This window comes from Ursus maritimus, unplaced genomic scaffold (genome assembly GCF_017311325.1).
Source record: "Ursus maritimus isolate PB19 unplaced genomic scaffold, ASM1731132v1 scaffold_16, whole genome shotgun sequence".
Lineage (NCBI taxonomy): Eukaryota > Metazoa > Chordata > Mammalia > Carnivora > Ursidae > Ursus > Ursus maritimus.
In genome coordinates, this window is record NW_024424008.1 from 4859909 (window position 1) to 4880816 (window position 20908).

A 20908-nucleotide genomic window follows, 5' to 3' on the forward strand; every position below is an offset into this window, starting at 1 on the left:
CCACACAGAGCTCACCCCACTGAGTTCCCCTCTGAGTTACCATCTTCTCATTAACTTGGAGGTGATCTTCAGCAGCCCTTAGTGAAACAAAGGACAATTTTAGTTTTCAATATTTTGTTTACAAAATCTAAGTGCCAGGGGAACCCACGACACAGAACTTCTAGGTCTGTCAAAACAGGAAGAACAGAGCTTATTGCTAAGTAGAGGATATTTGACCCGTTCCTAGAGACCTCTGATGAATTCATTATAGCCATATTCTTTCTCTTTCCTTTCTGGTCAACACCACATTTTATTTTTGGTGTGGAAGAGAATTCCAATAAGGTGTCAGCCAGTATGGGGCATGCGGGATACTCACCTCTGGGACCAAAGGCAAGGAGCGTGCACGTGCGTACACATATACGCGAGCGTGCACACACACACACACACAACCAGCTCACCCACATCTTCATTCATTGAATCTCCACTCACTCAACACATGTTAGCAAAAGCTCTGGGGGTTCAGAAATGAGAAAGACACAGTCCTTGCCCTCAAGTGGCTAACTGTTTCAAACTGTCAGGTGAATGTGTACAAGAGAGGATGTTGAAGGGACCATCCTTCTCCTCTCTAATTGTAACTGGGAATTATTATTCCCACCTAGAAAAAAATAAACAGGCTTTTCTTCTTGGAAGGGGGTCAAGTGGGCAGAGCCATGGAGCTCAGAAAACTGCCTTCAAGCCTGAAGGACCACTGAGGATCTGTGCCATGTGGCTCCCAGGGCCCAACCGGGGGCTGGGGATGGGAGGGCAAGGAAACATCTGGGTATAGGGAAGAATTTTCCAACACCGTGAACCCCAAATTCCTCCAGTGTGGGGAGAGCTCCTCACCCCTACACCAGTGTCCTACACTAGATTCGCTGCAGTGGACTTCTGACCTGAGTTTTACATGAGGATCAACCCCAACCCAACCACCCAGCCAACCGTGCAGCACGTCCTTGAATGATCTGCTTCCCTGTTCCTATAGAACGCAAAGCCAGCTCCTTTGTGCGGCACTCAAGGCTTCCCTTCCTGATCTGCCTCGGCTTCCCCTCAGACATTCCATGATCCAGGTCCAGGGGTCTCTTCCCAAAAAGCCTTTCACTTTTCCGAGTCTGCACTTCCTCACAGCTGTTGCCTTGGGTACAAAGCTCTTTCTCCTGCTCTCTCCCATGCGCTCCATCAAAACCTTCTCATGCCCTCCAGAAGCCTTTCCTCATCTCTCCAGACAGAACGAATTGCTCTTTCCTCTGCAATCCCACAGGGCCTTATTCTGCTTGCAGTGTCTAGCATGTTAACAGGTCCTCAAACAATGTTTGCTGAACTGAAATCCTGGGAGATGTCAGCAAGTATAGCCTACCAAGGCTCCTGGAGAAGCAGCCAGGATCAACATAGGCGAGTACCTGGGGGCCAAGCCTGGCTCTCCTTTAGCGCCGACCTGTGGAGCCCCGAGCTGGGCTAACAGTGTCTTCATGGTTCTCAGTGGATGTGGGACCCCTGCCCCACCCCCCACCCCCAGCCTCAGGGCGACCCAGGCACTTTGCGCTTGGTCAAGGCTGTGAAAGCCTTAGACCTACCTTTACATTGGGTTATGTTTGTGGAGCCATCAAAGTCAGTGGTGGTATTTCCTGGGCAAGAAACACAATTATTTTTTCCAAATTCAGGTTGATATGTTCCTGCCGGGCAACGAATACATCGGTGAGTGGTGGTGTTGTAGAAATGTCCGGGTGAACATTGAACTGTGGGGGGGGGGGGGAGGAGTGGAAAGAATGAAAAAAAAAATAAATAACAAAACTGTATTTTCATCATCGGTCACATAAAAGTTTTCACAGTTCGTGAAATAAATGTGTGTGCCCAAAGGAACTGCTTTCCTACTAATCTGGGACTAATCAACACTTAATTCCCTAAATAGCCAGCTTGGGTGGGACTTGTGACTCATGACACTGAGAAAAATACAAAGGGAACAAAGCACGGGTGTATCTTCAAAGCGTTTACAGTGCGTGCAGAGTCAGGCATAAATGAGCACGGCCCAGGTTTGGATGCAAAGCACGTTTGTGGGTTCTGAGGTTGCCAAACTGATGCCGGGCCTGGGGTTGGGCCCCTGGGAGAGGCGTCAGTGCGGCTCTGGGGACAGGTAGGACCTATACGAGAGGGGAGCTGCAGGGAAGGGTGCTGGGATGGGGGAAGGCTGGAAAGAAGGAGCTAAGAACTTATTGCACAAAACCTGCCCCCCCCCCAGCTGAGACCAGTGAGCCCCGTCTGAAGGGGCCCAGGTGGCTGGGGCAGAACACATCTAGGGAGTTCCCATGCTCCCCGCACTTCCTGCAGGGGCGGATGGAGCTGGGACCTGACCTCCCTGCCACTGGGATACCACACCGGGCACCGCTGGACTGGGCTTGATGGGAGCTTCATCAGACTCCCGTGTTTCTCAAAAGGGAAATTCAGTTCTGGAAAAAAGGCAAGCTGCCCAGTCCTTACCTCTGGTTTCGCAGTCCTGGAAGGAAGTGGCTCCCAGGTGTTTGGTGGGAAGACCTCCCCCACAGGCGAAGCAGGAAGTACGGCCGGCCTCAGGCTGGAATGTGCCCAGGGCACAGCGCTGGCAGGGTGCAAAACCATCTGCAGAATATTCCCCAGGTTGGCACAGACCTGGGGAAACCAATGACCCGAAGTGAGCAAGGCCCCCAGGGCGGACCCCTTCCCATCTCTCTGGAGATGAGCTCAGAATTTGGTCAGATCCGTGGCGCTGTGCTGACCTGAGCTCCCACCTCAGCGAGAGAAGTCCTGTCCTGCCCCGCCACTGCTCCTGAGCAGATGACATGTGAGTGCCTGATGTTTACGTGCAGGGCTACAAAGCATGCTGCCGGGATGGAAACGGAGGAGCCAAGCGCTAACTGCCTCACAGTAGACACCAGGCCTGGGTTTGCTTAAGGTTGAGGACTCCGCGGTGCCCAGCCAGCGCCTGCAATGCGGGAGCCCCCAGGCGGGGTCCTCTGCTCTGGAATCAATCTGGTAATTCAGCCCAGAAGTGCACCCTCACCCAGCCGACGACATCCTAGTGATGTCATGAAACAGTCTCCCTGTTGTACCAATTCTAGTTACTAAGTTACATCTCACAGTAAAATGTGTCCCGGCCTCCCTCTTCGAAATCCAACCAACCTGATCCACACTGATAGAGGGAGCCGGTAGCATTACTTCAAACACCTTACTTCGGTATTTTCTAAGTTGAGGACAAGAAGCACAGCCATAAACAAAAAGATTTCTAAAAGCACATGTTCCTTGGGAATGAGCTTGTCACTGCCAAGATGTTATGAAAATCTCTTGTACTCTGATCATCTCTCCCTTATTAAATTTCATGGTCTTCTTTCTTCCCATAGGCTATAGATGTAATGGCATTTAATGAGCACACACCCAAGGGAACAGTCTGGAGTCTGTCAGACCTACGTGCTGATTCCAAATTCTCCACTCTTTGGCTGTGTGACCTTCCATGACTCACTTTAACCTCACAAAGTTGTTGTAGTGATACAACCACCACAGGAATAATTCATGTAATACACTTTGCATGATGCCTGGCATAGGTAAGTATTCAATAAATGTTACAAATTTTTATGATTACTAGTACTATTACTATAAATATATGTTAATAAGGTCACATATGAGTGTAAATAAGGGAGGGGGGCAGGGAGAGGGAGAGAGAATCTCCAGCAGACTCCCTGCTGAGTGTGGAGCCCACCGCAGGGCTCCCTCTCCCCACCCTGAGATCATGACTTGAGCCCAGATCAAGAGTTGGACACAGCCGACTGAGCCATGCATGACTTTTAACCTGTTTGAAAGGTGCTGCAATGGAGCCTAGAGTCGTGCAGGTGGGAACTAAAGCTGGCTCTGGGAGTCAGTGGGGGAGAGGCGGGGCCACAGGGCGTCCCGCGCTCCGGCCGCAGACATCACCTACAAACCGTGCTGTTAGACCACAGCTTCTATTTGAGCCCACAGAGCATCAACAGAGCTGGCCCTTCTTCCGTTTCATAAAAGGAAGACATTTATTAATAAAAAAAATAGGAACCACAAAACCTAAGTAAGCTTGGCTCCAGAGTTAACATTTTATAAGGGACAATAAAAACTCTTCACAGAGTTCTAACAAAATAACCAGATAGATATTCTTTAAAAATCAATAAGGTATGGATTTGAGACCAAAGTTGGAAAACTAATCACAACTACTTTCTCCACATTAGCACTTTCAGACAGCCCTACACGGGCAGGTCCCACAGGTCTCAAGGTGTATTTACTTACGGTGAGTAGAGGTGGCAAAGGCAACACTTACGCCCTTTCTTCTGCCAAGGTATTCTATCAGCTCTTCATTTATTTGCTTACGTGAGCACCGGCCCAGCATGTGCTGGGCACTGAGGCAGGCACTGGAGAGCCAAAGATGAAGCCAATACGGTCCCTGCCCGTGGGAAGCCCGCAGTGCCCTATGCACTGTTTGCACTGAAACGCTGCTTAACGCCTTCTAAGTAACACTGGAGACCGGAGGAAAAAGAAGGGGCAGGCGGAACCCTTACCTCCACATTCAGATACATTCCAAGCTTCTGGAGACTTCAGGGCTCCAGGATTTTCTGGTCTTGGGCAAGGTTCGCATGTGATTTGTCCTTCCTCGTTTTGGAAGGTTCCATTTGGACACAAAATGCAGCGTTCTTGTGCTCCATCATAATATGGCCCAGCCCTGCAACTGACTAGCCAAAGGGGGAAATGGTCTGGTCAGTGAGGGACAGAAGCAAGGAAGGATGACTTGAGTGCTAGAGATAAGGTAAGTAGCTGGCCTTGACCCCACGCTCCCCCACACAAACCCCTGAACACAGAATGTGTGTTACCTTTGGGTTTTCTGTGCGCACCCCTTGCTATGACCCCTGTCACCCACTCTCAGAGGTGTTCACGTGGTCCCTTGACCATGAGCTCCTCGGAAGCAGGGATCACAGCGTCCTAATCATTTTTGAGCACAAGCACTTGTGGACTTTTCCTATTTCATAAGGCTGTCAAAAGGATTATAAAGTATAAAGTATTATAAAGAGTCACTGAACATAGGCCTAGTGCTGAAAGAACAGAGAAGAGGGTGCTATCAATTCTGGCTGATGGCATCCCTGAAGGCTTCCTAGAGGAGGCCACATTTGTGTGGGACCTTAAAGGATGAATAGGATCTCCCCAAGAAGGAAAGGGGCAGGTCATAAAAAGTCATGCACAACACATAGGAGGAGAGGGAAGAAAGGAAGGTTGGGATAGGTTGTAAAAATTCTTGAACGCCCGGCATTTGGGTTTTCTTCTTCAGGTGGAGGAGACACTGAAAGAAAAGGAGTATGGCCAGAGCTGGGTTAGGAAAAGCTCACTCTCTGGTGGCCGTGGGGAGGGTAACCTCAAGAGTCTTACCAATAAGCTCTCCAGCACAACACGCTCCGTGTTTGTAATGAAGTTAATGTGTTATGAAGAGTAAACCATGGTAAATGTCTCCCAAAAGAATAAACTATAAGGAAATGAATAAACTGTGCTTCTGACTGTATTTCTGGTGTTGTTAGTTAAATGTAGATTTATATCTTGTTTTAGAATATCAATATATAAAGTAAATATGCTTAAGTGGGTTTTCTAGTATCACATGCCAACATGAACATAACCATCACAAGAGCCTTTCTAATGGCAAACACTCGCCAAGTACTTACAGTCTCCCGTTCACCACGCCGAAGGCTTCCCACACATTATCTCAATTATCCCTTAAAACAACCCTAAGGAGTTACTAGATTATTATTAATCCCATTTTACAGAAACCAAGACTAAGGATGTTAAATAATTTGCCCAAGGTCCCACAGCTAGTCTATGAAATACACCTACGGTGAGATTCAGAGCTTTGAATTTACGGGGAAGAAAGGTCTCTAGCAAAAGTGTGGACTGAATCATAATTCAAGACCTTGCCGAAGATTCTCTCTGTGGCATTAGGGGAGTCTGACTGAATAAACACCTTCTATTTCATACTTAAGCTGCTGAGAAATAGAAAACAAAATATCACATGATAAAATTCGCTATTATATCTCTTCAATGTCTGTGAGGGGAAATACTATTTTCATGCTATCGTATCTCTTCAATGTCTGTGAGGGGAATACTGTTTTCATGCTATCATATCTCTTCAATGTCTGTGAGGGAAATACTGTTTTCATGCTATCCTACGAATGCAGTCTACATATACGCTTTCAGGGTTAAACATGGCAAAGTTCTCTACTGCCACCGATAAAAATGTCTTTTCATTATTCACTTCATAATCTAAAAAAAAAAAAAAAACCCAAAACAAGGCTTTTTCTAAATCATAATAAGCTAAAGTATACCATATTTCAAATATTAGGTCTACAATTATATGCAATCAATCAATCAAGTCTACTCTAAAATCTAAATTTTAATACTTTTTTATGTCGTTTGGATTGTCTTTTATAATATTCATGCATTGTTTTTATTTAATTTTATCATATTAATAAAAATTAGAAGTGAACCAAACCCTTGCTTTCTTGGCAAGCAACATTATAACGAGTCTGACGCATAGACGCGGGGCAGACAGAGTCGATCATTCCAGACCTAGTCTCTCAATGCAGCTCCACTGGATAGCGGTTTCCCTGATGACTCTGGCTTCAGCTCATCTCCCATGAAAAGCTGGGCTGAATTATGTACTAGGAATTCATGACTTTTTATCCTGTGTCCCACTTGACTATCTTAGGGCCCACAGGCCGGGAGGGAGAGAATAACGTCCTCGTGGCTCTAAGGAGTCAGCTGTCACAGAGGCTGGCAGTACGTAAATAAAACCACGGCTGTCCGGAGCCCCTCCAGCCAAGCCATTTCCATTTTTGTAACATTCATTTGCCTAACGGGAACATGCCAGATGATGGCAATGATTTCAAAGCCTCACTAACCATAACTTAGAGTCAGATCAGCACGGTCGTAGTTCCTCCGGCAGAAAGCGGATTCCCTCCACGCCCGTACGGGACCGGTTCTGGTTCTCCCTGGAAAGCGCAACTGGATGGGCTCCCGCTGCTCTGGGCAATTGCTCTTGTCCTTATACCCGACCCCCCCAAGTCTTCTCGAGGTTACATTTTGAGAAGCCTCACAATGTCCCACATCTGTTGCAATTTTCCAACTGAGCAAAGGGCTGAGCAATGCCCCTCGGGCGAGCCTGCAGAAGAGAGGACACCAGTTCTTTTTTTCTCCCAGTGAAAGGCCTGCTTCACATAAACAAACTCATATTATGGCTCACAGTTTCCATTTTCCTTCCAGAAAGACCTGCAGAAATAATTCCTGCCAAGCACCTTGCAAATTAATTTGTTTCTTTCACAAGGTAAAAATGAGCTAAACAGCAAAGAGTGATTCTGAATGTCAGGAAGAGATGCCTGAAAACTGCTTTTTGCAAACGTGCTGAAGATCCGGCCCGAAAAGACCTCAGTCACGCGTTCAGTTGGTTCTCTCTTCTCCTTGAGCAGCCAACTTGTTTTGCTGCTCCAGACAAAGGAGTCAATTGCCCCCAGAACACTTCAGGATCACAGCAAAGCTTTTGTGTGTCTTCAGTGACCATTAAAATCCCATTCTCAAATCCCACACAGCTGTTTTCTCCCCCTCTTTAAAAAAAAAAAAATACAAGAAAGCTTTTCTGATGCAAAAGGGAGAGACCAGCAGGGACCAGGATTAATGGCGACAAAGAGACCTGAAGGCTCACCCTCTTTTCAACACGATGGCCTTTGAGTATTTCGGGCCATGGACAAACACTATGGTCTCTCTGTGGCGAAGATGGTGAACCTAATAAAAGAGGTCACCCTCTAGCATCTGACTGTTTTCTTAAGAGTCACGCCTTGACTTCTGAAGGAAAGCCTCAAGCAGCCCACGCGGATTCCCAGGGTGCTGCAGACCTGCCACCTTGTCACAGCTCAGACGCTAGGACCATACGGTGGCCTTGGGATCCTGGTTTGAAACCCTTTTAAACGAGTGTTTCAGGATAACGGGAGAAAGCACCCCCTTGGCTCAGAGGTTGAGCTGTCATGCCTGCCCAGGTTTTGGTGTGTGTGTTCAGGTTTGCTGTTCGAAAACGTTCTTAGAGCTGGGACAGAGAGCTGAGTCCAGCTTCACGCCTTCCCGGCTGGGCTCTCCAGTGCATGCTATGTTCTCGTCATGTCTAGTTAACGGGGGCTGAGATGTCCCTTCCTTCAGAGTGCCTCTTTTGCCCTCAATTTAAATATTTCCCCAAAGATTTGCCCCTTTTCTCTTACTGTGGCTGGCTATCCTTGGTATTTCACCTGTTGTTCCTGTGAAAATTCATTAACTCACTTAAATACCTAGCACTGATTATGTGTGGGGTACTGTTCTAAACGGAGTGGGAGCTATCGCGCAGAAGACAGGCGTGGCCCTGCCCTGAAGGGACTCTCATTCTGGTGGAGAATGTGGACAATAAATATATAGAATGCTACCTAGAGATAAGTGTGATGAAGAAAAGCAAAACAGGGTAAGAAGGGAAGACAAGGGGTGGTGGGGGTGGAGTTGGTGTGTTTGCAGTGGTGTTTAAAGCTCCAGAAGTGAATGAGGTCAGGTAGGAGAGTGTGAAGGACTGAGCCCGGGGATACCTGGTGTTGCGAGATCAAAAATTAGGGGAGAACCAACATGGGAAATAACAAGGGAGCAGCCAGTGAGGTAGGAGGAGAACCAGAAGAGTGTGGTGTCTGAAACCCAGGAGAAGAGGGTGTTTCTGGGAGGAGGGAGGGGTCCCCAGTATCTGAATGAGAATTGGCAACTGGATTTGGCAACATAAAAGTGGTTAGAAATCTTGGGAAAAGCAGTTTCCATGGAGACGCTGGGAATAAAAACTCCAGACTGGCTGGAGCTGAGGAGAAAACGGGAGGGGAGGAAGCAAAGACAGAAAGCTTAGACAACTCTTTTAAGGACTTTTGCCCTGCAGGGAGTCAGAGAAATGAGGCAGTATCTGGAGAGAAGCATGAAGTCAAAGGAGGGTTCGTTTGGTTTTTGAGACAGGAGGTGGGTTGGTGTGCTGTTGGAAATGATCCAGTAAAGAGGAAGAGCGCTGAGATGACGGGGCACTGGGGACAACAACAGGAGCAATGTTCTTGAGAAGGGGAAAGCAAGTGGGCTCCAGAGCCCAAGTGGAGGAGCTGGCCTTGGTCCGAGAATGGGCTGTTGATCCACTTTAACAGGAAGCAAGTCGGAGTACGTGTGGACAGACGCAGGATAGGAGGGTTGGTCTGCACATGATAAGATAAAGTCATTTTCCTAGATTCCCAGAAGCCCATGGACATCACTGCCTGGAAGTCTTGTGGCAACTCAAATTCAGTGTGCTCAAGGGGAATGCTTCTCTTCCCTTCCCTGCCCAGTCCTTCCTACCCCTCAGGCTTTGCTCTTTATAAACAGCATCTCTGCTCCCCCACTCACCAAGCCTCCAACCCTTGCAATCCAGCCTGTGGTTACTATTCCAGACCTTTCCTCCCTGCCCCATCGGTCAGCCAGCTGCAGCATTCTGCCGCTGTGTTCCTTCGGTCCTCGGCTAATCTCCATCCCTGTGGTGCCAGCGTGCTTTGACCCTTGCCACCTCTAATCTAGATTCCTACAATAACCTTCCAACGACTCCCCCTTGCCCGTGTTCCTCCCTGTCTCAGCGCTGTTCCAGCCTACCATCAGACCCACCTTCCTAAAGTGCTTCTCTGACTGCTTCCCTCCCTGACTCCAAGCCTTCCTTGACTTGACTCTCCACACTCCTCTTAGTGTCTTTGATTCAGAACTCAGTCTTTAGTCTTCTTTTCTGCATCTGAATTTTCTTTCTTTCTCGGGCTCTCTCAAGAGCCTATTTTTTCCTGCTTTTCCTATAAATCTTTTCTGATTATTTCTTCCCCAGTGATCACATTCATCCAACCATTCAACCAATGCACAGGCTCTTTCTCCACGCCTCCTGCATATGAAACAGGGCCGGCTGAGATGAAGGACATGTGGGACACAGGGGGTGGATCAGAGGCCAGGTCAGAAACCTCTCCAATCGAATTTATCACCAAATGCTGCTCACATTTCCTCCTAAATAGTTCTAGAATCCATTGCTTCTTTTCTAGCCTATCTAGGGCCTTCATGTTCTCAACATCTCTCATGCAAAGCATTCAAAACCTCCCAAGTTGGGTTTTCTGCCTCTGGTCCTAACCCTCAATTCAGTAAAAGAAATTTTGCTAGAATACAAATATGACCTGGACATTCCCTGATTAAACCCTCTAATGGCACCTTGTCATCTAGATATAAAGCCAAGGCTCCTCAGCAGCATATTCAAGGTCTCTCATGACCTACCGTGCTGTTCCCACGAGCCAAGCTACCCACTACGTCCCAACTTGTGCTCCAGGTTTAGTGATACTGAGGAATCAGTCGCCCCGTACACATCTTGCTGGGTGTCATTGCCCCAGGCTACTCCTGATGCATACTCCTCTCCATTGATGCACCTTCTGTGCACCCCTCAAAACTCAGCTTGGGCTTCTCTCTGGGGAAGTCTTCTCCAACTCTTCCCTGGGAGGACCACGTGTGACTTGAGGGATGGTGTCTTATTATGAAGGCCCCCTCAGCGCCCACCGCAGAGCTGGCCCATGGAGGGCGGGTGCTAACGGAGTTAGATAATCGTGGGGCACAGGCTGTACCCAGAAGTGAAAGCATTCCCATTGACAGAGTTGGGAACATAGGCTCTCGAGACAGATCTGGATCGGAAACCCTGGCACTGCCACTTACTTGCTGGTGACGCTGGGAAAACTCCTTACCTCTCTATGCCTTAGTTCCCTTATCTGTAAAAGAGGCACGATGCAAAGTAGACTTACAATGAGGACCAGATGAGGTAATATGTGTGCAGTGCTAGACACACCGTAAGTGCTCAATAAATGTCAACATTTTACTAAATTATGGGGTTTTTTGTTGTGGTTTTTGTTTGTTTGTTTAGAAAGAAAGAGAGGAAAAGAGCAGGTGGGAGGGCAGGGGCAGAGGGAGAGGGAGAGAGAATCTTATGAAGCCTCCGTGCCCAGCACGGAGCCTGACGCAGGCCTTTGATCTCACAACCCTGAGATCGTGACCTGAGTCAGACACTTAACTGACTGAGCCACCCAAGCACCCCTAAATTATGTTTTAAAAACTCTTTGAGTCATATGAATTTCCTACTAAGTCTGTGTGGTAAGTAATGGTCTAATATTGGTCTATATTGCTAATATAGACTGTATATTTTCCATTTAAAACAGAAAGGAAAATTTCTGCCTGTTCAATTGCAAATAATTTCTCAATTCTGAAAAGATTAAGAAGAAAATGCCTGGCTCATTCCTGCCTCAGGCCACTTGCACCCGCTCATCCCTCCTGTGCCAGAACACCCTCTGCCCCCATCAGAGCTTTACAGGGCCAGCTTCTTCTCACTGCTCTTAAAGCCTTCCTACACACCTGTGGGGAGTAAGCCCTCCTCCCCTCAGACCCTCTCTGTATTTTTATCTTCATAATACTTGTAACTTCTGAAATTATCTTTTTTCTTTACTTTTTAATTGTCCGTGTCTTTCTGTAAGAATGTGAACTTTGTAAGAGCAAGCTCCTCACCCATTATGTTCTCACTGCTTCATCCCAAGCTCAGAGTGGCACAGAGTGATATCTGAATATATACTGGTTGAATTGATTTTTCTCAACTGCTGCAGAGGAAAGCTACTGCTCTTGAAAGTTGAATTAAACCTTCCCAGGCTCTCTCAGGAACCCAGGCACAAAATTCTTCCCAGTTTGCCAGTTGCCTGGATTGTGTCTTCTAAACATTTCAGCAAGCTTTAAGAATAATCGAATATAAAAATGTATATTTAAGCAAGTATATTCCTTAAATAATTCATCCTTTATGAAGGGATAAATAGCTATGAAAGAAAAATAGAAATCCATGTCATCATTAATTTTTCTTTAGGTATAAAAGACTTTAAGAATTACTATGGAGCTTAAGGAATTTGTTCCTCAGGGAATATAATCACTATTTTTTTTTTTTTTGCCATCTTGCTAGAATTGATCACACGTGGTACAAAGGTCACCTGCAGCAGGCTGTCCCCAAAGTCCTTAAATGCCAAATGAAATGACTATAATAAAGTGTTTAATTGGTCAGAAGTGATTATGTTCTTTGATGTGACTTGGGACTTTAAAATTTATTTTCTAAGTGATATTGGAAAAACAAACAATTCGGTGAAAAATAGGCAGAGAATATGGACATTCTCAGAAGAAGAAATCCAAATGGCCACAGGCCTATGACAGCATACTCAGTTTTACTAAATAATCTAAGAAAAACAAGTTAACATTTGACTATCATTTTTGCTTATGAGATCTGCAAAAATTAAAAAAAGCAATGGTAAACAACCCATGTGAGCAATGATGTGGGGCAATGAGCACAAAGCTGCAAGGCTGGAGGGAGTGTCTAGAGGCGTGGTCTTTTGGGAGGATAACTTGGCAGTGTCTATTCAAGTTTTAAGTCCGCATGTCTTTGACCCAATAAGTGGACTTCTACGACATTTCAAACATGTTGGCCACATGCACAAAAAAGAATCTTTCCTGCAACATTGCTTGGAGTTAAAAAATTAGGAATAACTTAATTAAATGTTCACTAACAGGGGTACAGTTAATAAATACTGGTATCTAAGAACAAGTACAGACTAGGAAGCTTTAAAATAAATAAGGTAGTTCCTCTATTAGCACGGAACGATGCTCATGACCCACTCTATCATTAGAAACACCCCAGCACTACTCAAGTTGTATTGATATAGTTTTTTAAGGTGGGGGAAGGGCAGAGGAAAGAGAGAGAGAATTCCAAGTAGTCTCCAGGCCCAGCTGGAGCCCGCTGCAGGGCTCGATCTCAAAACCCTGAGATCATGATCTGAGCCGAAATCAAGGGTCAGACGCTTAACCGACTGGGCCACCCAGGCGCCCCATATATTGATATGTTTTTAAAATATGTTTTTCCCCCATACATAAGCCGACAGCTGCCAAAGTTATTCCTTTAAGACCTAAGTCAGAAACCCTGTTGCTCCTCCACTCGAAGCTTCTCACTGGCTTTGCTTCTCGCTCAGACTCCGTCAGTCCTCACCCTGCTTTCCGTCCCCATGTGATCTGGCCCCTGGCTACGGCTCGGACCTCCACCCTTCTCTCTCTCCCTCAGCTATCTTTCTGGCCTTCCTTCTTTTGCCTCAGCGTGTTTGGTACTTGCTGCGTCCTTCACCCCGACTCTTCCCCCAGATAGCCCCATAGCTTGCTTCCCTCCATCTTTCACATCTCGGTCCAAATGACTCTGCAGCAACCACAGTCCCCGACCATAGTCTACATTTAGGGGGCAGTATGTTCCTCCTCAGCCGTCCCCCTGCCCTGCTTACCCCTCCCCTACCCTTAGCACCATCTGCTACATGCCATACTTCCTTCCTTATTGGTTTGTGATCTGACTGCCTTCTCCTCAGATTTTTACCTTTTTGCTTCATTCCTGCATTCCCAGCACCTAGAATAGCATCTAGCACACAGTAGGTGCTCAATATTTACTGAATAAACAAATAAAATTTCATTTTTATTGTGCATGGAAACAGACGTAGAAAAATACATAGCTACCCACCAACGATTCTTCCCAAAGGGTAGGATTAGGAGAACTTTTACCCTTACTGCATATGTTTCTGTACCACTCGCAACATACACTATTCTGGTAATTAAAACTGAAATAAAAAATATTTTAAAGGAAAAATGTAATGGTTCCATCTGCCCTTCCAGTGACTCCAAATGCTTTTGGGCTTTCCTTTTGGCCAACACTGAAAATAATTTTCAAAAAGAACTATCCTAGGCATGTCTCCACTGTATGTACCATCCAGAGTTCAGAAAACACCAGTAAACTTGGTCTTTATGAAGTTGTAAGACCAGCAAATAGTCCAGGAATATAAGGACTATAAGACACACTCCCCACCCCAGCACACGTACTCGCTCCCTAGCCCTAGCCCACACCATGTGTCCTCTGGGGAAAAAGCCTTTCTTTTTTTTTTTTTCCCTGGGTAGAATGCAACTTTTTTTTTTTAATTTAAATTCAATTGGCCAACATATAGTACATCATTAGTTTTTTTTTAATTTTAATGTTTTTTATTATATTATGTTAGTCACCATACAGTACCTCCCTGGTTTCTGATGTAAAGTTCGATGATTCATTAGTTGCGTATAACACCCAGTGCACCATGCAATACGTGCCCTCCTTACTATCCATCACTGGTCTATCCCATTCCCCCACCCCCCTCCCCTCTGAGGCCCTCAGTTTGTTTCTCAGAGTCCATAGTCTCCCATGCTTCATTCCCCCTTCAGATTACCCCCCCTTTCTTTATCCCTTTCTTCCCCTACCAATCTTCCTAGTTCTTTTGTTTCATAGATGAGAGAAATCATATAATTGTCTTTCTCTGCTTGACTTATTTCACTTAGCATTATCTCCTCCAGTGCCGTCCATGTTGCAGCAAATGTTGAGAACTCGTTCTTTCTGATAGCTGAGTAATATTCCATTGTATATATGGACCACAACTTCTTAATCCAGTCATCTGTTGAAGGGCATCTCGGTTCCTTCCACGATTTAGCTATTGTGGACAATGCTGCTGTGAACATTGGGGTGCATATGGCCCTTCTCTTCACTACGTCTGTATCTTTGGGGTAAATACCCAGTAGTGCAATGGCTGGGTCATAGGGTAGCTCCATTTTTAACTTTTTAAGGGACCTCCACACTGTTTTCCAGAGTGGCTGTGCCAACTTGCATTCCCACCAACAATGTAGGAGAGATCCCCTTTCTCCACATCCTCTCCAGCAATTGTTGTTTCTTGCCTTGTCAATTTCTGGGTTCTCTATTCTGTTTCAGTGGTCTATGTGTCTGTTTTTGTGCCAGTGCCATGCTGTCTTTGTGATCACAGCTTTGTAGTACAGCTTGAAATCCGACATTGTGATGCCCCCAGCTTTGTTTTTCCTTTTCAACATTTCCTTGGCGATTCGGGGCCTTTTCTGGTTCCACACAAATTTAAGGACTATTTGTTCCAGTTCTTTGAAAAATGTCATCGATATTTTGATCGGGATAGCATTGAAAGTGTAGATTGCTCTGGGTAGCATGGACATTTTAACTATGTTAATTCTTCCGATCCATGAGCATGGAATATTTTTCCATCTTTTTGTGTCTTCCTCAATGTCTTTCAAGAGTGATTTATAGTTTCTAGAATATAGGTCCTTTACGTCTCTGGTTAAGTTAATTCCAAGGTAACATATGGTTTTTGGTGCTATTGTAAATGGGATGGATTCCCTAATTTCTCTTTCTTCAGTCTCATTATTCATGTATAGAAATGCAACTGATTTCTGAGCATTGATTTTGTATCCTGCCACATTACTGAATTGCTCTATAACTTCTAATAGTTTGGGAGTGGATTCTTTTGGGTTTTCCATATAGAGTATCATGTCATCTGCGAAGAGAGACATTTTGACTTCTTCTTTGCCCATTTGGATACCTTTTATCCCTTTTTGTTGCCTGATTGCTGTTGCAAGGACTTCTAGTACTATGTTGAATAATAGTGGCGAGAGTGGGCATCCTTGTCGTGTTCCTGATCTTAAGGGAAAGGCTTCCAGCTTTTCCCCATTGAGAATGATATTTGATGTAGGCTTTTCATAGATGCTTTTTATGAGATTGAGGAATGTACCCTTTATCCCTACACTCTGAAGGGTTTGAATCAGGAAAGGATGCTGTATTTTGTCAAATGCTTTTTCTGCATCTATTGAGAGAATCATATGATTTTTGAATTTTTCCTTCTGGATAAAATCTAAGACACTGATAGATTTGCGAATGTTGAACCACGCTTGCATCCCAGGGATGAACTCCACTTGGTCATGATGGATAATCCTTTTAATGTACTGTTGGATTCTATTAACCAGGATCTTGTTGAAGATTTTGGCGTCCATATTCATTAGGGAAATCGGTCTGTAATTCTCCTTTTTGATGGGGTCTTTGCCTGGTTTGGGGATCAAGGTAATATTGGCCTCATAGAATGAGTTTGGTAGCTTTCCTTCTGTTTCTATTTTTTGAAATAGCTTTAGGAGAATAGGTATTATTTCTTCTTTGAATGTTTGGTAGAATTCCCCAAGAAAACCGTCCGAGCCTGGAGTTTTGTTTTTTGGAAGGTTGTTTATCACTGATTCAATCTCTTCATAATTAATTGGCCTGTTTACAAAATCAATTTCTTCCTGTTTCAGTCTTGGTAGTTTATAGGTTTCCAGGAAGGCCTCCATCTCTTCCAGATTGCTTAATTTATTGGCATAAAGCTGTTGATAAAAGTTTCTAATAATCCTTTCAATTTCATTGGTGTTGGTTGTGACCCCTCCTTTTTCATTCTTAATTTTATTAATTTGGGTCCTTTCTCTATTCTTTTGGATAAGTCTTGCCAGTGGTCTGTCAATTTTATTAATTCTCTCAAAGAACCAGCTTCTAGTCCTGTTGATCTGCTCTATTGTACTCCTGGTTTCTAATTCATTGATTTCTGCTCTAATCTTGGTCAACTGCTTCCTTGTGCGTGGATTAGGCCTGTCCCTCTGTTGCTGTTCCAGCTTCTTGAGGTGAGAATATTAAAACTGCATTTTAGATTTTTCTATTCTTTTGAGTGAGGCTTGGATGGCTATGTATTTCCCCCTTTGGACTGCCTTTGCAGTATCCCATAGGTTTTGGACCGTTGTGTTTTCATTCTCGCTGGTCTCCATAAACTGTTTAAATTGATTTTTGATTTCCTGGTTTATCGAATCATTCTTGAGCAGGATGGTTCTTAGTCTCCAAGTGTTTGAGTTTCTTCCAAATTTTTCCTTGTGGTTGAGTTCCAATTTCAAAGCATTTTGGTCTGAGAATATGCAGGGAATAATTTCAGTCTTTTGGTATCGGTTAAGACCTGTTTTGTGTCCCAGAACATGGTCTATTCTTGAGAATGTTCCATGGGCATTAGAATAGAATGAGTATTCTTTGGTTCTGGGGTGTAGTGTTCTATATATGTCTATGAGGTCCAACTCATCGAGTATGGCATTCAAAGCCCTTGTTTCTTTGTTAATTTTCTGCATGGGTGCTCTATTTCTGATAGTGGAGTGTTGAGGTCCCCTACTATTAACGTATTTTTATCTATATGTCTCTTTATTCTGGCTTGTGTATCTTGCTGCTCCCCTGTTGGGGGCATATATATTTATAATTGTCATATCCACTTGTTGGATACATCCTTTAGGAATAATATAGTGCCCTTCTGCGTCTCTAACTATAGTCTCTAGTTTAAAATCCAATCTGTCTGATATGAGAATTGCTACCCCAGCTTTCTTTTGAGGTCCATTGGCGTGAAAGATGGTATTCCATCCCTTTACTTTCAGTCTGAATGTATTTTTAGGTTCAAAATGAGTCTCTTGTAGACAGCAAATGGATGGGTCATGTCTTTTTATCCAATCTGCAACCCTGTGACGGTTATGGGAGCATTTAGGCCATTTACATTGAGACTGATTATTGAGAGATATGATTTTGATGATGCCATGTTGCCAGTAAAGTCTTTGTTTCTATAGATTGTGACTTTCTGTTCTGTATCACTCTTGGGGCCTTTTTACCTTTATAGAACCCCCCTTAATATCTCCTGTAGGGCTGGTTTCGTGGTTACAAAATTGGTCAACGACTGGCAATTCTGGAAGGTCTTTATTTCTCCATCCATTCTGAATGACAGCCTTGCTGGATAAAGGATCCTTGGCTGCATGTTTTTCTCTGAAAGAACTTTAAAAATGCCCCCCCCCCAACCCTTTCTCTCATTCCAGGTCTGTGTAGACAGGTCTGACGTAATTCTGATACCTTTGCCTTGGTACGTGAGAAATTTCTTTGCCCTGGCTGCTTTCAATACTGTATCCTTGAATCTAATATTTGCGACTTGCACTATGACGTGAAATGGCATAGGTTTGTCATGGTTGAGCTTGGGAGGGGTCCTCTCTGCCTCTTGGACACGAATGTTTGTTTCCCTCACTAGATTAGGGAAGTTTTCAGCTATAATTTGTTCAAATATCTCTTCTAGACCTCTGTTTTTCTCCACCCCCTCGGGGATGCTGATGATTCTGACATTGGAACGTTTCCTTGAGTCAGTAATCTCCCATAACCTACATTTCTGAGCGTGGATTTTTTTGAGTCCAGATTCTATTTTAGCTTTCTCTTCTACTAACCCATCCTCCAATTTGCTGATACATTCTTCTGCCTCATTCACCCTGGCTGTCAGAGCTTCTAGTTTTGCCTGCATTTGGCTCATAGAATTTTTAATTTCTGCCAGATTCGCTCTCATTTCCACCCTTAGAGATTCTATATTCTCATTAACATTTTCGTTAATACTTTTTTCAAGTCTACATGTCATCTTAACCATTGTTACTCTGAATTCCATTTCTGATAATTTGGTTATATCCATATCCATTAGTTCTGTGGCAGAGGCCACAGACTCATTGTCTTTTCTTTGCTGGGGGGGAACTTCTCCTTCTCGTCATTCTGATGAGGAGAGGTTGCGGGGTTGTCCAGAGCCCAAATTATTGACTGGGACCCAGGCCGTGTGCCCTTGTTTTATAGGGATCTTAGGGATGTGGGCTTCTTGATTTTTCAGCCTGCCTTCTGGGGGAGGGGCCTGCCCCGCCGATACTCAGGCAACCCTGTTTGGGTAGAGTCTCCGTGTCCCCTGCAAGGGGGGATGGGGTGGGCACCCTGTGAGCCGGTATTTCCAGGCTTTTGTTCTCTGGCGGCCTCCCTGGCGGTTTGCTGTGCCTCTTCTGAGAGTCAGTGCAGCAGTGGCCAAATCTCAGCCTCTGTCTCAGAACAGAGGGATTGCGGACCGTTCTCCACGGATGTTCTGGCCACTTTAAATCTGTTACTGTTGGTGCTGCTCAACCCTGCAGTGTCCCGGGATGTGCGCCCCACACCTGGCGTCCCAGCCCTCACTTCCAGGGCCGGCGCGTCTCTGTCCTTTGTGTTTCTAACGCCGCCAGCCAGCCGCCAGCCGCCCCAGCGCGCTCCTGGAGCTCCGGTCTCAGTCTGGTTCCAGTGAGCACATCGGAGTTCCATTTCTGGTCGCGTGGCCCCGGCTCACGGTCTCACGCTGCTCTCTTGCGGGTGCCGGTCCTCGAGTCTGCCCGCTCCCCCGTGCAAGTGGCTACCGCTTCCCGGCGCCCAAACGCAGCGGCTCCCTCCCCCTTCCGTTTATCTTCCGATATCTGTGCGCGGTTTCACGGCTCCCTGCTTCGTATCTCAATACTCAGTGCTGGAGATGTTCATTTGTAGAGATCCAGATGCATCTTCCTGCGTCTCAGGCTGATTCCGTGGATGTTCAGGCTGGTCTCTTCCTCCTGTCGAGCTCCAGCTCTGGCAGCCCCCAACGGTGGTCGCCCTGTGCCTGCCTTCGCTCCACCTCTACCCCAAAGCTCAGGGGCGTGGGAGCGGTGTTCAAGCTCCGCCACATTAAAGCCCCCCATTAGTTCTTGATGTAGTGTTCAATGATTCATTGGTTGCGTATAACACCCAGTGCTCATCACATCATGTGCCCTCCCTGATGCCCATCACCCAGTTACCCCATCTCTCTAATTAACACATGCAACCCCTCCTTATACACACTTACTCCCTTCAGCAGTAGGGAGAAATTTCACTGGTAATTCTCTACGCTGTTTTGTCTACATGCTAAAATCTTCAACATTGCTGTCAGACAGGGTGAACCCGATTTGGTTCCTTGCAGGCTACAAAATTCATGCATTGCTAGAGGGAGCTCTTGAGACAAGACACATGGCCTCTCAGTAACAACCCAACCTAACTTAGCAGAACAAGCATCTCAGGACACGTTTACACCCACAACAGCTATCGTGTCTTTCATAAGCTGTCATGGTCATGAGGCCTCTGTAAAGAAACTCCTGACCCTCATTCCTGCGCCTTTTCCCCAGGAGCACAGTCATGGTAGCATTGGTAATACGCTAGTTTTGCCTGATTTCTTAACTGGCCACAGAGGCTCCCTGGCAAGGCTACACGGCCTCTCCGGATCAGGATAGCAAATGGGAAAAGGGGCTGCAGTTGAGCTCTGAGAGGCCAGCAGGAAGACTGGCCTGCCCGTCCCTGACAGTTTCTGCAGCTCACCCTGTAAAGTAGGTCAGCAACAGCCAACTCTCGTCACCCTTTTGGTATGGAAGCTGGAACTCTTAGAATTTTAAATGAGAACCAACCAACCAGCTGGGTCCTTTCTAACTTTTTTTTTCTTTTTAAGAGAGTCAGCGAGAATAAGTCAAGACTATTTGAGAACCAGCCCCTGGTGGACAATTACACTTGATTTTACACTTGATTTTTACTATGTTTTGGCAAAGCAATGGATTTGGGCTGGGGGATTATTGCTGACAATTCTCCTGAATGAGTGCCCTGGGCTCGGCTTTGCTTCTTCAGAAACACTGGCTTACTACTCCTTAGCTTGAACCTCACTTCTAGGGCCTTCTAATGACGCTTGAGAAAGCACGTCAATTTATTCTGGAGGGATCTTGTTATCGAAACGCACTTTCCTTGGGTTGGACCAGAGCACAGGCTTTGGAGTCAGACCACCAATGTGATCTAGAGCCGGAGAACCTGGCCCTCTGAGCTCCGCTTTGCTCATCTGTTAAGTGGAGATAATAACACCAACCTGGTAAGATGGCCGTTCAGGTTGAAGGATAATGCAGGTACCGTCTTAATGTTGTACTTGTGTCAGATGAAAACTCAAGAAATCACTACCATGATTATCATTAAGTGAGACTATAAAGGGATTACCTCCAAAGGTAGAGTCTCCCATAAAAGCCCAGAACAGTTTCACCCAACAAACAAATCTCA

At 45.6% G+C, this 20908-nt stretch overlaps 1 protein-coding gene across 1 annotated transcript in view; it reads right to left on the reverse strand.

Moving 5' to 3' along the window:
• Positions 1-20908, reverse strand: part of SCUBE2 (signal peptide, CUB domain and EGF like domain containing 2) — a 65412-nt gene that overhangs the window by 7480 nt on the left and 37024 nt on the right. The window contains exons 17-19 of the mRNA XM_040631316.1: positions 4566-4736; positions 2491-2658; positions 1590-1751 (exon numbers count right to left, since the gene is read on the reverse strand). Of these exons, the coding sequence (XP_040487250.1) occupies positions 1590-1751; positions 2491-2658; positions 4566-4736 (501 nt within the window). The remainder of the gene's footprint in view (positions 1-1589; positions 1752-2490; positions 2659-4565; positions 4737-20908) is intronic.